Source organism: Molothrus ater, chromosome 3 (assembly GCF_012460135.2).
Source record: "Molothrus ater isolate BHLD 08-10-18 breed brown headed cowbird chromosome 3, BPBGC_Mater_1.1, whole genome shotgun sequence".
NCBI classification, from domain to species: Eukaryota; Metazoa; Chordata; class Aves; order Passeriformes; family Icteridae; genus Molothrus; species Molothrus ater.
In genome coordinates, this window is record NC_050480.2 from 2,216,072 (window position 1) to 2,233,310 (window position 17,239).

Consider the following 17,239-nt stretch of genomic DNA (forward strand, 5'->3'; position numbering starts at 1 on the left):
GGAAAACCTCTGGGATGCATTGTGTGATGGGATCTGGGGTCACGTTCTGTGCTGGGATGCATTGTGTTAGCACAGGGAGAGCCAGGCAGCAGCCAGGGGTGTAGGTGGCACATCCCAGCACCACTTTTAAGGTGCTTTGTGCTACTGTTACCCGCTTGGGTTTTTTCCTAGTGTGAATACAGTAACACCAGCTCTGTAAAACGCTTTGAAATGTGTAAATGGAGCAGGGGGTGCAGTTGAATTGCTGTTTGCATGGCTGTTAAGCAGGTATGTCACTGTCAAAGGTGTAACAAATCTGTTTTTATTTGAAGCTGCAGCCTATCTCTTGGTGTCGCTTATTCCGAGCAATTCCTTCCGTCAGATGTTCCGCTCGACGCGCTCCTTGCACATCCCCACGCGGGACCTGCCCCTCAGCCCCGACACCACTGTAGTCCTGCACCAGGTCTACAACGTGCTCCTGGGCCTGCTCTCACGGGCCAAGCTCTACGTGGACGCCGCCGTGCACGGCACCACCAAGCTGGTGCCCTACTTCAGTTTCATGACCTACTGCTTGATCTCCAAAACCGAGAAGCTCATGTTCTCCACGTACTTCATGGACTTGTGGAACCTCTTCCAGCCCAAGCTCTCGGAGCCGGCCATCGCCACCAACCACAACAAGCAGGCCCTGCTGTCCTTCTGGTACAACGTGTGCGTGGACTGTCCCGAGAACGTGCGCCTGATCGTGCAGAACCCCGTGGTGACCAAGAACATCGCCTTCAACTACATCCTGGCCGACCACGACGACCAGGACGTGGTGCTCTTCAACCGCGGCATGCTGCCCGCCTACTACGGCATCCTGCGCCTCTGCTGCGAGCAGTCGCCCGCCTTCACCCGCCAGCTGGCCTCCCACCAGAACATCCAGTGGGCCTTCAAGAACCTCACCCCGCACGCCAGCCAGTACCCAGGGGTAAGTGACCACCGTGTGCCAGTCCCTCGTTCCCCTGTCCCCTCTTGTGGGAGCCCAGGACATCCCTCTGGCTGTCCAGGAGGGCCGGGACCCCTGCCAGGGGCTCAGAGACAGTTCTGGCACAGAGCCCAGAACACCTGTGGGTTTGATTGTGACCCTGTGGAGCAAATTACCAGCCTCACATGAAGATCAGCAAGCCACAACAGTTTAGGTAGAACTATAGTGAAGTTATCACAGGGTGGAAAAGTAGATTTTAGGGTTTCTGGTATGGGGGTTCAGGGGGCACGATGGAGGGATCTGGGTGTGTCCAGCCTTTCTCCTTCTTCTTCTTCTTGGCCTCCATCTTCTGCTGTGATGTTGGCACTTGCAGATTGGTTTAGAGTAGAAGCTCACTGTCTAACATGGGTGATGGGTATTGGAGAGTAATTGCAAACATTGTACAGGTAGTTTTTAGTATAAAGACATAACCCAGCCCCGGGGCAGGCAGAGTGCCTCTGACTGTCCTGCTGGACAGACCTCAGCAGGGCAGGAGAAAACTGTTTTATAGATAAGGAACAATAAACAACCTTGAGAATGAGAACTGAAGAGCTCTGGCTCCTTCTTCAAGTGCTGGGCTGGGAAAAGAGACTTTCTAACTTCTGTCAGGGTCACTCTGACAAGCTAAAGATCCTGACACCCTCTTATCTGGTGTCTCTTGTAGCTTAACATGCCCAGTGGTGAAAGTGTTCCCTCTGGGTTTCCTGGTGGAAATAATTCCTGTCTTTAGATCCATTAGATGGACTTCAGGGGGGGTTGGTTTGGGTTCTCCTTGCTGTGTAGCACTGCAGAGCAGTTGTTGTTTTCTGGGTGTTTCCACTGTTCAGTGTTCCAGCCTAGTCATAAGAAACAAGGAGTAAGCTTTGATGATGGTCTCTAGGAAGGAGGTTGCATTGTAACAAAGATGGAGGAATTCCCAGTTTCTTCTTTGCTTCTGAACAGGGCCAAGACTTGGCCTGTAGCATTCCAGGGGAGGACAGCCTGGTGCTCCCCTTGGGAGCAGCCAGGTACCTTTGGCAGCATAAAACCAAGATTCATTCTTGGCACCTGTAGGGTGCTGTGTTCAGGGGAGATCCTAAACTGGGAAAATCCATGGTGCCAGACAAGTGGCTCAGAGGTAATTGTGGCCTTGCAGAAAATGGGATTTTGGAATGGGATTTTTGCTGCAGGAGGGGGCAGCCAGCACAACTGGAAGTTGTCAGAAGGACCTGGAGCAAACATCTGTCAAGGATATTTTAGTCTGCCTTTAGCCATGTGGCTGGACTGGATGATGCTTTCAGGGTTGATTCCAGTCCCATTTTTATAAAGTTTCTATAAAAAATTCTTGTAACTCTTTTTATGTCACTGGTTTGCATTTTCTGGGGAAAAGTGTAGTAGAAGGAGCTGGAATTACAGAGACAGTGCAGTGCTATTGGAAAATTGAGTTTTCAGGAGCTGGGAGTTGTGCTGTCAGTGACACACGGGGACAGCAGCAGAGAGCAGGTGCTGGGTGAAACACTCTGTGTGTGATGCTCAAACAACAGGACTGGAGAGACTGGAGAGACTGGAGAGACAGCAGGCCTGGGTGTGCATGATTACACTGCGAATGTTGCTCTGGGATCCTTTGGGCTCTGCAGGGACACAAAGGATACAAAGCTTCCCATCACTGTGAAGAGGAGGAGGAGGATGCAGGGAATCTTCCATCTGAACTTCTGCCTAGATCAGCTCACAGGGAGATTCTACATGTGACAGTCCCATTGCTCTCCTCGTTGGCATCTCCCCTCAGGAGTCTGTTTGTCTGGCAAGGGACCTGAGGTACCCCACTGTGTGTGGGGTTTGCCAGGCCTATGGGGCTGCAGCGGGGTTTGGCACAAGCAGCTTTCTGAATGTTTGGTCCCAGGGATGGGGATTTCAGATTGCTTTGTACATATGAATGTGACACGTGTACATTATGTGCACATAGGTGCAACAGTGAGCTGTGCTCTTAGGCAGCATCGGGATATCCCATTTTATAACTTTGACAGAAAGTCTGAACCGTACCATAGTGAGAGAGCTGACTCTAACCAAGGATTTCTGTGTGTTTTAGGCAGTAGAAGAGCTGTTTAACCTCATGCAGCTGTTTGTAGCTCAGAGGCCAGACATGAGAGAGGAGGAGATAGAGGACATAAAGCAATTTAAGAAAACCACCATCAGCTGTTACCTGCGCTGCTTGGACGGACGCTCTTGTTGGACAACTCTCATAAGGTACAGCCCTGTGCTCATCCACAGCCCAGCTGGAATTCCATCCCCAGCCTCCCCAGGAGCAGAGCTGTGGTTCCAGCTGCTGCTGCTGGCAGTTGTTACTTTGGAGCAGAAATGTGATGTAGGAATGGTGCCTGTGGGACACTTTTATTGTATTGTGTCTTCAAAGAGTGTTTCATTTCTGCTCTGAGGAGGTGCAGCTGAAAGTGCTGCTTGGGCATTCTCAGCAGAGCTATAAATTGCTGTGCATGTAGGTCAGGGCTGGGGTTTTCCATGGAGCTGTTGGGGCACTGAAAGCCTGCTGCAAAGGACAGGCTGTGGTTCCTGGAGGGGCGCCTGCACTCACCTGGCACAGCCACCTTGTCCCAAATCATCTTTATGGTGATAGAAACCATTCCTTAGCATAATGCTTTCTGTTCTGCTGCAAGCATAAAACATTCTGATAACAATGTTTTCAGACATTTAAAAGGCCAAACAGATGCTTGACTGAGTCTATTTAAATGTGTCATTTAAGAAGCATAAACTTCTGTCTTTCCAAGAACATCATTTTCCATATTTTTGCAGGGGTTGTATGGGAAATATTTCTGTAAAGGTTATATTTAAATTACTTTCCATAACATAAAGGAGATTGATGGCAGAGGCATTTTTAAATTAAAAAGGAGGGGAATAATGATGAGAAGAATTATGTTCTTTTGGGGCTTCTTTGTTCTTTTGTGATTATTTTCCAAAATAACAGCATGAGTATAGCAATTTTAAGCTTGGGATGAGATTTTCAGTGTTCTCAATGTTTGGTTTTTTTTCCTAGTGCCTTCAGAATATTATTAGAATCTGATGAAGACAGACTTCTCGTTGTGTTCAATAGAGGATTGATTCTGATGACTGAGGTAATTACTTTGTTATTTAATTATAGCAAACATCTCACCCTGGTGCTTCCCCTGTCAGCTTTAATAAGATTTCTTTTTAGTACTAAAAAGATGAGGAAATTATTTGTCTGCTTCTCAGGACAGAGGAAAAACCACCAGCAGATTATGCTGAGAGGAATAAATTGATGCTTTTTTGCTGTAATTTCTTTTATTACAGGTAATTGGGAATGAGTGGCTGAGGCAGTCACACAGTTGTTAGTACTTAAAAAGTGTTAAGACAACAGGTTAAAAAGCAGAAGTAACTTAAAGGGTGCTCAGCTGCAGTTGTGGTTGATATTTCTGACCCTCCTTTGAGGCAGTTCTCCTTTTCTTTCCTACCTGTTGTGCCTTTGTTTGCAAGGAGTGGCCTGAAACACAAAAACTCGATTTCTCTCTGATGGAACTAAACCTAAAATGCATTTCTGGAGCACATCTAATTGTTGTAAATGGATTTTTGGCCCATGAGACCAGACCAGAATTATTTCAAAACTGAATGGGAAAAAATGAAATTATGCACCTCTGACATGGATGCAGTTGGGATGTCAGGGCCCTGCTCCCTGCAGTTTCACTCTGCACATCCACATGTCCTGATGGGTGGAACATCCTGGACTCCATTCAGCACCCCATGGTTGAGGTGGTGGATGAGAACCTGTGTTCATGGAAAGCACTGGCAGAGCTCCAGGGGCAGGATCCCTTTGAGAACAAGAGTTAAAATCTGCATGTGTTGGAGAAAGCATAAAACCAAGATTCATTCTTGGCACCTGTAGGGTGCTGTGTTCAGGGGAGATCCTAAACTGGGAAAATCCGTGGTGCCAGACAAGTGGCTCAGAGGTAATTGTGGCCTTGCAGAAAATGGGATTTTGGAATGGGATTTTTGCTGCAGGAGGGGGCAGCCAGCACAACTGGAAGTTGTCAGAAGGACTTGGAGCAAACATCTGTCAGATATTTTAGTCTGCCTTTAGCCATGTGGCTGGACTGGATGATGCTTTCGGGTTGATTCCAGTCCCATTTTTAGAAAGTTTCTATAAAAAATTCTTGTAACTCTTTTTGTGTCACTGGTCTGCATTTTCTGGGGAAAAGTGTAGTAGGAAGAGCTGGAATTACAGAGACAGTGCAGTGCTATTGGAAAATTGAGTTTTCAGGAGCTTGTTATAAATATAAGGCTATAGATTAATTAATTAATTGTAGTGAATTACTCCAGCATATCTGTTCCTTTTTGTTGTGAAAATATCTCCATCCAGTTAACTGGGTGTAAAAGTTCAGGAACTGGGCTGTAAGGTTATCCATGCATGAAATGTAAGTAGATCAAGGTACAGACATAGATATGTACAAAAAGGATTTGGTTCAGCTTAGTTAGCCCTCATCCATACTAACAATGGGTAATTAAGTTTGTGAAGAGTGTGTAATATAAAATGAATTTATCCTGTGTAAAGCACTGCTAGAAATGAAATTAAATTGATGCTACTTTCCAGCTTGAGGTTAGCAGCAGGCCTTTTATTGTCCCTTGTTGGCTGGAAGTGTTTTACCTGGAGACAAAGCCTGCATGAAGGAGTTGTCACATCCAGGAAAGTTTTCCACTCAAGGGTGGCTGTGTTGTCTTTTGCCTTCACTGTAATGTAAAAAGGGCCTGGCAAGGGTTTGCATTCTCGGGGCTGAGGCTGCTGTTCCTTTATCTTTCAAACACTCAGCAGATTAAATATCTGCTCTTACATCCCGTGCTGGGATTTTTGCAGCTCGGAAATGAGTTGCTTTGCCTTCCCAATATTTCTATAAATCACAGATGCCCACAAGGTATAAAAGGAGAAGTAATTTATCTGATGTACAACCATATATCCTTCAGCAGCATTTTGAAAAATGACTGGCATCCATCTTAATCCTACCTTTTTTCCCCCAGATTCATATATCTGTCTTTGTGCACCTCTTGTATCACTTTGTCTGCTGGCTAAGGCAGTCAGGGATTACAGGGATATAAAGATGCTGTGTCTCAAATGCCATTTTGTTCACTGGGTTGTAGATAAAGGTGTGAAAGCTTGGTAATTATTTTGAGCTGGTTACACAAACCTTTACTTGGAAAACAAATGAAGAACTTTGTGATTATATCCAACACCTTATATTTTTTGAGTATAAAATACCTTGTTTGAGCATAAAATAAATGTAAATCTATCTGCAGGATAAAAAGAGGAATTCTGACAAGTACCTTAGTTTGGCAACATAAAATTTTGGCATTTTTTTTTCCTTCTTCCCAGTCCTTTAACACGTTGCACATGATGTACCACGAGGCCACAGCTTGCCACGTGACTGGAGACCTGGTGGAGCTTCTGTCCATTTTCCTCTCGGTTCTGAAATCCACACGGCCCTATCTGCAGAGAAAAGGTTTGGTTATAACTCTTGAAAGGATTATGTCTCTTGTCTCTAAATTAATTTTCCTCACCCTAACCCTAGTGTTTTTTCTTGCTTACTAGCTGTTTTTAAAAACTTGCTGTACAGTAGAATATGTGTCTGTTAATGGATATTAAATTGTTGCTTACCGACTTAATACCAAACTAGATTTCATCAATTTAACAGCAGTAGACCAGTGAGATTTAACAAATTCCTAGAAGCATTAAGACCATGGTAGAGGAAAAAGAAACTCCTCAGCAGTAAAATTCTGTCCTTCTTCTAACAAGCTTTTGAGGCATGAGCTAAGCAGCCTCCTGGGATGTTTGCGTTGCAGATGTGAAGCAAGCTCTCATTCAGTGGCAGGAGAGGATTGAATTTGCCCATAAGCTCTTGACTCTGCTCAATTCCTACAGTCCTCCTGAGCTGAGAAATGCCTGCATTGGTAAGTCCTGGCCCTGCAGACCTGTCCTGCACAGCCCCTGCTGTGAGCTGGAAATGCCACTTGCACAAGGGCTCTGCAGGGAGCTGGAGGTGGGGATGGTTGGTGTGGCACTGATGTCAGTGCCTCTGATGCTGCTCACACAGCTCTGGGTTTGGCAGCTTGCTCTGAATATTCCTGTGCTCAGTCCAGGCCTGCACACTGGGGGCACAGAAAGCCACAGGTCACTTTGTGAGACTGATTGGCCACCTGATAAGGGGCATGACTGAGGAGGAGCTCCTCAGTTCAGGTGTCGCTGAGTTTAGAGTCAAACCCTAAATCTGACATTAAAATTCAGACAGGAACTAAAGCTCCCCTCAGAAGGGAGCGTGGAAACCAAGTTATTCTGAGAAACAGCTTTTCCTGTTAATTTTTATGATTCAGTACTGTGAAGTGCAATAGTGGAACTAAAGCATAAATAGCCTGTAGAGGGGAATGGATTTGCTTTTTAAAGTGCAGACACAGATAATACATACAAATGCCTCTCTTGCATTAGCAGAGCTATTTCAGAAAGGCCCAGGTTTTTTCTAGCTTAGACTTTTCTAATATTATTTAATGGATTGCTGGTAAAGGCCTAACACTGTGTCCAGAACCCTTTTTGTGTGTGACTTGTATGCATTTCCCCCTATTTTGAGTATTTTCTCGTTGTCCTCCTGACTGCTGCTGGTTGCCCTTTTCCAGGCATCAGACCTGCTCTGTTAAAGAAGAAGCAAAGAGGGTAATTGTGCAGAGGTTCTCCCTGTCCAAGCTGGCCCCTCCCTGGTGGTTGCTGCAGCACTGAGCAGGGTCTCTCCCAGGGCAGAGGTGAAGGGAGTTGGGATGGAGCCAGGGCTGTCACACTCAGGTGCTGCTCACGGCAGAAGGGATACGAGAGAGAGTTTGCAAATGTGTGAGCCTTAAGTTGAACTGTTTGCTGTTAAGAAATAACAATTTGTAATAGCAAAAACAACTTTTTGTTTGTAGATGTCCTCAAGGAGCTTGTACTTTTAAGTCCTCATGATTTCCTACATACTCTGGTTCCATTTCTACAGCACAATCATTGTACATACCACCACAGTAATATCCCAAGTAGGTATTTCAGTGATTGTCTTTTGAAGTTCTCTTACACTGTTATTACTCTATCCTGTTCCTTGCTGATGTTAAATATTGACCTTTTTAATATTATCCCTATTTTATCCGAACTTACACTACAGTGTCTCTTGGACCTTATTTTCCATGTCGTGAAAATTTGAAATTAATAGGGGGGAAAAGCAATATTCGTCCTCCACGGCCCGAGCTCAACATGTGCCTCTTGCCCACCATGGTGGAAGCCAGCAAGGTATGTAAACAAGTGGTCCTAGAAAGAATCATTTCTCTGTTGTTTTCCCATTTGTATAAAGGTGTTGGCAGAATCCAGTAGCTCAATGCATTTACCTTTTCTTTGTAAGCAAAGCATAATTCTTCTTCAAGATGTGTTGTCCTCATATACTCCATTCTAGATGTGCACTTGAGAAGCACCATTTCCCTGCCCTTGGGGATACACAGCTTCATACTGCAGGCACCATAAGGGTTTGGGCCTTGTGGTAGGAAAAAAGCCCATTGCACACGTTCTGGTAGTTTCCCACTCTGTCTGTGGCATTTATAAAGGAAATTGAGGCACCACCCAGGGATTGTCTAGATGGGTTTCACACTACTTTAAGATTTATTTCCAGACAGCCGAGGAGACCCCGCAGGTTCCATTTTAGAGTCCATTCAGCTGGGGCTGAGGCATAATCTGCTATTTGTTTGGGTAAAATCCAGTGCCTGAAATGTCGTAAAGGGCTTTAAGTCTTTTCACTTCCCATTTTCCCTTCTGTGGGCTTCCTGATGGGATGCCAGCTTTGGTGGGGCTGCTCCGTAGTGACTCGCCACATCCCGTTGTTACAGCTGCAGCAACGGTGGGATTCAGCTCACGTCACTTTGCCTATCTAAAAGGTCTCATCCAGCTCTTCCTAGGGCTCCTCCTGGGGCTCCTGCCATGAATAGTTACCCTGGGAAGGAGAGAAAGAGCTCCCCTCCTTGCTGTCCCAGGCACCACGGTGTGCCGGGAGCAGCAGTGACTGTAGATTTTAGATAGCTAAAGTCAGGTCAGGTGAATCCCACCCAAAAAGGAATATGTATGGACAATCATTTGAAGCAGGAGAACTGGTTACTTGCTGTCCGGTAACTGTGGTTCTTCAAGATGCTTTGTCCACACAGATTCTGTGCTCCTCCTGCTGTGCTAATTCCGAGTCCTGTCCTAGGGGATTCTTTTGGGTGAAGGAATTGAGTGGTGGTTGAAGCCGCCATACCCCTTGTGCCCTCAGGTACAGTGGTCGCAAGGACACACTGGGTGCAGGCACAGCCCCAGTGGACACAGCTATTCAGAAAGAATCCAATCTCCTGCACATGGGGCCTATGTGCACGTAGATGGGAATCTGTGTGGGCAACACATTTCGAAGAAGCACGGTTACTGTAGGGTAAGTAACCCTTCTTTTTTAAAGCTTTCAGAATGATGCTGTGTCTATTTGTGCACCATCAAATTGACTGTGTTTGAAAAGATGGTAGAGCCAGAAATCCAGTGTTTGAAAGGATGGTAGAGAGCCAGAAACTGCCTCTAGTGGGTTTCCCCATCGTGCAGCCAGAAGTGACACTACATAATGTAAATATAGAAAGTTGTCATATTACGTGACAGTATTTCACCCTTTATATCCAATTCCTAATACAATATATATACCCAATTCCTAATTAGGAAGGAGAATATTTTTAAAGCTGTGGAACCACATCCACGGTCACATTGCCCTATGGGTTTGCATGCTTGTTTTTCATTCAGTTGCTTTGTATAAGGTTGCATTTTTTTGCTTGAGTTTTAGAGGTTTCCTCGTGGCTCTCTGATGCCATTCCTCTGGCTGATGCCACTTTAAGCTTATGTATGTCCAAAATATTAAAATATCCACATATGTGTATCATTGGGTTCGAGACATTCATGGAAATTCTCTGAAGCTCAGTCTTGAGAAAATTCTGGTTTCTACAGATCACAGCTGACAAGCTATGATTTAAAAAGCAGTAGTGTGTATATATATTTAGGTGTCTGTATGTGATACAAACTTACTCTGTTCTTTTCCTTGTCCTCTTCAAGCCGTGCCATTTGCACAGCTTTGCACCCTCTGGGTGCTGGCTCAGAGCCCTCCAATAAGATTTTCCTGGCAGGAATTGCATTTGGCTTCCCTCCTCCATCACACCCTGGTGCTTGCCAAGGGCTGGCTGAGGAGGCACCTGGAGGCTCCCAGTGTTCTCCTGTAGCCCAGGATGGAGCATTGCAGGGCAGGTGGCAGGCAGGGGATGCTCAGGGCACTGGGAGCTGTGGCTTTGGTGCCTTTGGTGGCTTTGAGGTTAAATGAGGCCCCCTTAAATCTGCAGGGCAAGGACGATGTTTACGACCGGATGCTGCTGGACTATTTCTTCTCCTACCACCAGTTCATCCACCTCCTGTGTCGGGTTGCAATCAACTGTGAAAAGTTTACTGAAACTTTAGTGAAAATGAGTAAGTATCCAGCTGAAACAGCCACAGAATTTTGTGTGTGATAGCTCTGAGTCCTTCTGCGCTAAGTTTTCTATTCAGAGTTTTTAAGGAAAACTTGTGAAACTGGTTTTGGGCATTATTTTTATCCACAAAGCTGTTAATCTGTGTATAAGAAAGTGCAGCCTTACCCACATGACTGAAATGTTTCGGGCTTGTCCAGAAAAGACTGAGGTAACCACTGAGGATTCAGTCTTATTGTACATTTAAAAGTTTAATACAGGACTCACTAAGGCTGTGTGTGGGTGATTGGCAGTTTAAATGGCTTTGGACCACATCCTGAATCCTCAGCATCTCAGCAATGGCAATTAACTGACAATATTTTAATTTTTGTGCTCCCACACAACCCCAAGGGCGAGTTCCTCAGTGTGCACAGACCAGAGTGTCACACCAATAATGTCATCCAAAGAGCAATGAGAGAATGTCCTTTTATCCCCTGAATCACCCATCTGCTTCTTGTTTGTCACACTTTCCCAACGCGGTTATGAAATGGACTGGGAAAACCTCACAGACACTGCAGCTTTCTGATCATACAAAATGCTTGGAATGTGATCCTATAAAATGACAGGGCACCCTGGCACTGCTTTTCTGAGGAATTGGCCTTTGTCCCACGAAGTTCTCCCACACTGACTTGTTCCCTCATGCCATTGCAGGTGTCCTGGTTGCTTATGAAGGTTTGCCCCTTCACCTTGCACTCTTCCCCAAACTCTGGACTGAGCTGTGCCAGACTCAGGTAAGAGTCAGAACCACCAGAATGGAAACAGAGGGAAAACACACTGAATGTGGAACAAAGAGCCCACAGCTCTAACTGGTGGGTGGTGTTCAGTAAAATATTCTGCCTGTGTGACTGCTGTCTGAGAAGCCCTGCTAAATCAGATACAAAAGTCTGGTAAATTCTGATTGCTCCCTGTACATCCTGCAAAAGCTTAACACAGCAGCTCCCCCCAGTAATGGTGATGGGTGTGCAGAAATCATCTCATCCTGCCTCTGAAATTCCAGCTTTTCATGTAGCACAAACACTGGGATGATGAAGGAAAAATGAGGTGTCGAAGTCTGGGTGTGATTGCAGAGGAGCCTTGCTTGGCTCACAGATCAGGAGGCTCTGTCCCTGTCACACACTGCTGGGGATAAACTGGCCTTTCTGGGGAAGGGGCCTCATCACAGGAAAGTGGGGAGGAAGAGTTGTCAGTAATTGATTTGTACCATTCACTGGCATCTGAGAGAGCTGAGCTATTCCTCAGTGGGCCTGGCTGCAGTTCCAGAGCTGACTCTGCCACCTTCTCTCTCCCTGCCAGTCTGCAATGTCCAAGAACTGCGTGAAGCTCCTCTGTGAAGATCCAGTTTTTGCAGAATATATCAAATGTATTCTGATGGATGAAAGGACCTTTCTTAACAACAACATTGTCTACACCTTCCTGACACATTTTCTCCTCAAGGTATGTGGTCTTTTAGCAGTAATTATTACTCCAAGGAATGCAGGCACTGATGCTGCTTCCTTTTTCGATTCTGTTCTCACAGTTCCAATTTTCTGTGGCTTTAAAAAAAATACTTTGTTTCCACAGGTGCAAGGGCAGGTATTTTCTGAAGCAAACTGTGCCAACTTAATCAACACTTTAATCACAAACCTAATAAATCAGTATCAAAGCCTAGAATCTGACTTCAGCAACCAGAGGGTTGAAATTTCCAAAGCAAGCTCTACATTAAACGGGGTGAGTCTTTGCTAAGGAACACGAGGCAGCTCATTCCCTCCAGAAACTCCTCAGTGCCCTGTGCCAGGTCTTAGGCACTCCCTGCCCCAGCTGAGCTCCTGGAGGGGCCGTGGGAAGTTGGGAATATTCACCTGGCTGTGGGGAGCAAAGTGGTAACAGCTGCACAGGAGCATTCATGGTGGGAGTGCTGTAACCCAGCAAGGTTTTGTGTCTGAGCAGGGCATTGTCACCTCCAGGACAGATCTGTGTTCAGGTCAGCAGACAGATCCAGAAGGGGATCTTTGGGCTGCTCACAACATGAACAGCAGCATCTCCCTATTGCAGTCTCTGTGGGCAGGATTCATCAAGCACCAGTCTGAAATAAGCCTCAAGTTTGTTTCTCTGTTTCCAGGACCTCCGAGCACTTGCCTTGCTGCTTTCGGTGCACACTCCCAAACAGCTCAACTCGGCCCTGATCCCAACTTTACAAGAGCTCTTAAACAAATGTAGAGCTTGTCAGCAACAGAGGAACTCATTACAAGAGCAAGAAGCCAAAGAAAGAAAAACTAAAGGTTTGGTGTTGCACTAATGAACTTATATCAAATTAATGTTATTTTGTTATACAAAGTACAGGGTGGGCCATTGGCTAGCTCCAAATCCCAGTAGGACACAAAAATCCCATTTTATGATGGAGCTAAAGTTTGTGAATTGCATGGATTCTCTGTGAGGAAATGTTTGCTCAAGTGCTGTGTTGAGTGGAGAAGGGTGGGGGTGTGAGCAGTGTTCCTGAAAAGGTTTGGTGTTGCACTAATGGACCTTTTATCAAATTAACGTAATAGGTTATTTTGTTATACAAAATACAGGGTGGGCCATTTGCTGGCTCCAAATCTCAGTAGGACACAAAAATCCCATTTTATGATGGAGCTAAAGTTTGTGAATGGCACAGACTCTCTGTGAGGAGATGAGTGTTGGCTGAAGTGCTGTGTGCAGAAGGTTTGGGGGTGTGAGCAGTGTTCCTGAAAAGGTTTGGTGTTGCACTAGTGAACCTTTTATCAAATTAATGTAATAGGTTATTTTGTTATAAGAATACAGGGTGGGCCAGGGAATGGCCCAATCCCAGTAGTACCCAAAATCCCAGCAGTCCAGATCCCAGTAGTCCGGGAGAATCCCGTTTTCGGCCGGAGCTGGTTTGTGCGCGGCTCTGTGAGGAGGAGGAGGCGCGTGTTTGCCGCCGCGCTGAGCGGAGCGGGGTGGCTGGGGTGTGACAGTGCCGTGTCCCCGCAGATGACGAGGGAGCCACGCCGGTGAAGCGGCGGCGGGTGAGCAGCGACGAGGAGCACACCGGGGACACCGGCGACGCCAAGGGCGAGCCCCGCGAGGCGCTGACCCCCAGCAGCGCCTCGGACAACGAGACCCGGGACTCGTCCATCATTGACCCCGGCACGGAGCAGGAGCCGCCGTCCCCCGGGAGCGCCTCGGGCCGGGAGTTCAGGATGGAGGCGCCGTTCCCCGAGGAGGCCGCGCAGCACGAGGAGCAGCCCGGCCCCGGCCCGGGGAAATTCGAGGAGTGCAGAGAGCTCAAAGAGCTGCAGGCGGCCAAGGAGGCCGCGGCGGCCGAGGAGGACCCGGAGTTCCCCTCCACGTCCATCTCGGCGGTTTTATCCGACCTGGCGGACTTGCGGAGCTGCGATGGCCAAGCCTTACCGCCCCAGGACCCCGACAGTAATTTATCAATCAGTTGTGGCCATTCCAGAGGACTTTTTAGTCACATGCAGCAGCATGACATTTTAGACATCCTGTGCAGGACCATTGAGTCTACGATTCACGTGGTCACACGGATATCCGGGAAAGGAAACCAAGCTGCTTCTTGACATTAGATGGAGCATGTCTGCTTTTAAGTCTTCTTTTTATTTTTTTTTTTTTAAATCCTTCTCCCCCTCCAAAAAATGCTGTTTGTATAAGTTTTGCTTATTTCTGTTTTGTGCTTCAGTTTGTCCAGTGCTCTCTGCTTGAATGGCAAGATAGATTTATATGCTTAATTCTTGGTCAGGCAGAACTCGAGATTATTTTTTTTAAATTTTATTTTATTTTGCATCTACCGTACACTTTCTTAAAGGGCAATCAGATAATGGCTATGTTTTATGTAATTAAGAGTTCACTGTAGTGGCTTTCATTTAATATGGCTGTCTGGGAGACAGGGCCTCCTGGCCCTGTATGATGTAATTTAAACTTATGGCATTTTTACTGTGTATAATATGGTGTCCTCTGTGCCAGTTTTGTACCTTATAATCGAGGCAGATTGCCTCAGATCGCTGTGGTTCTTATTATCAAAATTAAGTTTACTTGTATACTAAACAACCACAAGAAATTTGATTCTGTAAAGAATCCTCTTTAGCTGTGGCCTGGCAGTATATATATGGTGCTTTATTTAACAGAATACCTGTGGAGGAAATAAAGCACACTTGATGTAAAATTAATTGTTTTATTTTTATTGACATGATCAATTGCTATTCTGTGCACTTCATTAAACTGATTGTGATGACTTTTCATTGGTTTATAATATGTTGCTTCAGTCTTTGGATTTCCTAAGGGACAGAGCAGCAGAGAGAAATGATGGGCAGAGTTCAGATTTGATGGAGATTTTGGTGCTTGTTCAGTGTGCACAGTGCTCAGCCTCACAGTGGACAGGGACTGGTGCTTGTGTTGGAACCTGAAGTGCTGTCAAAAGCCAGGGGAACCTGGCATCTCATTTCCCTGATTTTAACATCTCTTATACAATTTCTCTCCTGCACCATTTACAGACTTTTCTTTTTTTCCCTCTGCTGTCTCTGGCTGTGCCCCTCACTTTCTGACAGCTTCTGCACCCCTGGAGTGACTTTATCATCCCTCCCATGATACTTCCCCCTGTTATTTCTGAGTAATACCAGTTTCCTGTGTGACCTTTTGGACTGTCAATGCTGCTGGTTCCAATATCTGATTAAACTCCATTTTCAGCTTCATTTTCCAGTTGCTCATTTGTTTTTCAATTATCTTCATCTGCCTTGGTCTTTTTTCTTCAAAGTTCTTTCATTCCATCTACCCTTCACTGCAGTTTTGCATCACTTGCTTCTCCTTGAGTCTGTGATGCTCTTGCTCCCTTTGAATTTACTCTCATTGGTTTCAATGTTCTGTAATTAGTTTGTCTTCAAAAGTTTACAAATTTAAATGCGTTTTTATCCTGCATTTACAGACACTGCTGACACTGGTAAGTGCTTAAGTTGGTATCCTCATTATTCAGACATTAAATAACTATGGTTTTGTTCTCTTTGGGAATAATTTTATTACTTTTTCTGATTAGCTTTCCCCAGATTGTAACTCCAGAGAAATCATCAACAGCTTCTAGTCATAGTCAAGACTTCTACAATCAAAATTTTTCTGTCAAGGAAAACATTGGCCTATGGATGGAAACCTGAGCTGGAGCAGCTGTTGGAACCCGTTTGGGTGAGTAGTTTTCTTAATTCATCAGCCTTATTAACACTGTGCAGTTGGGATGGTGCCTGAGCTGCTGCCTGTTGCTTTATGATTTCATAAAGGACACACAAATGCTGCACCATTAATCATGTCAGGATTAACAGAAATATGATTACTCTCACTGCTCTTCCCTTACCTCCTAATTTCCCCCTTGAGTATTCCTGCAATTTTTACAGGGACCTTTTTTGCAGTAGAGTTTTTTGAACAGAAGTAAACAGTACCTGCACAAAGGTGTTTTCATTTTCCAGAGCCTGTTTCCAGGTGTTTGTCCTCTGTCTCCCTCACCTCCTGTGCTCTGTAAGTCATTATTTCTTCCATTCTATTCCCCTTCTCTCACTTTAAATCAGATTTCTTGTTTGTATTTTTCTGCCTTTAAAAATGTTCCCTTATCCCACCTTTGAAAACCCTTTAACCCTAAACCCTTTCATCTTCCACTGGCTTCCTCAATCTCTTAAAAGCTTTGATTTTCTTCCAGGTTTTATCCCATTTCCCATTTATTATTACTTATTTCTACCTCCCATGTAACCCCTTCAAAATGAAGCTTTTAAATACCTTCTCCATGCACAGGCAGCCTCTCCTGTGGCACTTGCAGTGCTGAGATCTGTGAAGAATTTTGGCCATTATCTTACAATGTCTTTGCCATGGTACTGTTTTTCTCTTTGTCCTTCTCAGAGAATTACCATCTAACATTTTTAATTGGGAAGTCCAGGAGAAATTTTAGCACCAGTTCTAGAGGGGAATGGAGCAGCTCCTCCTCATTGTCCAGGGGTTTTGGCAGCGTCACACGTGGAGCAGGCACTGCAACACTGGAAGCACAAGTAAGTCCTGTCTTTTTCACCACCAGTGAGGGCAGGGAGCCAGGAAAACCAGGGGATTTCAGTGATGAGGAAGCACAGTTCCCTGGGAGTACTGGGGCTGCAGTTTCACTGTCTGAAGGAACTTGGAATTGCACAGAGCCACCTGCTCTCAAGGATTAAATATTGCAATATCTCTTCAACCATCTACCCATAAAACTGCTGAAGCCTGAACTGTCTTAGACCTTCCTTTCCCTTTGTCAACCCCTACCCTGAACCATTTCTGGATTCAAGACATCAGGCTTTTCTTCCTTAAATATTGAGGGGGAAAAAGGTAACTAAATCTGGAGCATTCAGAAACAGATGCTAAAATCCAACATTTCTCAAGAGGCTGCTCCCCACCCAGCACCTGGGCACTTAAAACAGAGCCCCCAGGGAGTGCTCTGAGCCTCTCCTGTCCCTGTGGGGACTTTGTTCTTTCCACTACACAGAGCTCACCTCGGTTCAGAGGGGTTAACAACTGACTGCAAACGTTTCAGGAGAGCCTGGCCTCTAGCAGGGAGCAGCACCTCTGTCTCCTCAGGATGATGGAAGCTTTTTGGGTGGTAAGGTTGCCATGTGTTGGCATTCTGTCAAAATAAAACATACAGGACTTAACTTCTGAGAAACTTACTTAGTGTGGCAGTATCAGTTTATGGAGAAAATCAGC

General features: G+C 45.6%; 1 protein-coding gene across 7 annotated transcripts in view; it reads left to right on the plus strand.

Moving 5' to 3' along the window:
• The window catches only part of USP34 (ubiquitin specific peptidase 34), a 119,027-nt gene extending 104,254 nt beyond the window's left edge, over positions 1–14,773 (plus strand). For 3 of the 7 annotated variants that reach the window (XM_036379628.2, XM_036379629.2, XM_036379631.2), the window contains exons 68-81: positions 312–946; positions 3,048–3,205; positions 4,008–4,086; positions 6,351–6,477; positions 6,818–6,925; positions 7,925–8,029; positions 8,155–8,279; positions 9,286–9,438; positions 10,379–10,502; positions 11,192–11,271; positions 11,834–11,974; positions 12,101–12,247; positions 12,639–12,798; positions 13,511–14,773. In XM_036379628.2, the coding sequence (XP_036235521.1) occupies positions 312–946; positions 3,048–3,205; positions 4,008–4,086; positions 6,351–6,477; positions 6,818–6,925; positions 7,925–8,029; positions 8,155–8,279; positions 9,286–9,438; positions 10,379–10,502; positions 11,192–11,271; positions 11,834–11,974; positions 12,101–12,247; positions 12,639–12,798; positions 13,511–14,097 (2,729 nt within the window). In that variant the 3' untranslated portion in view covers positions 14,098–14,773. Of the gene's footprint in view, positions 1–311; positions 947–3,047; positions 3,206–4,007; positions 4,087–6,350; positions 6,478–6,817; positions 6,926–7,924; positions 8,030–8,154; positions 8,280–9,285; positions 9,439–10,378; positions 10,503–11,191; positions 11,272–11,833; positions 11,975–12,100; positions 12,248–12,638; positions 12,799–13,510 lie in introns of those variants that run through there. The other 4 variants (XM_036379632.2, XM_036379634.2, XM_036379630.2 and 1 more) reach the window with 3 other exon arrangements.
• Positions 14,774–17,239: the final 2,466 nt, after the last annotated feature.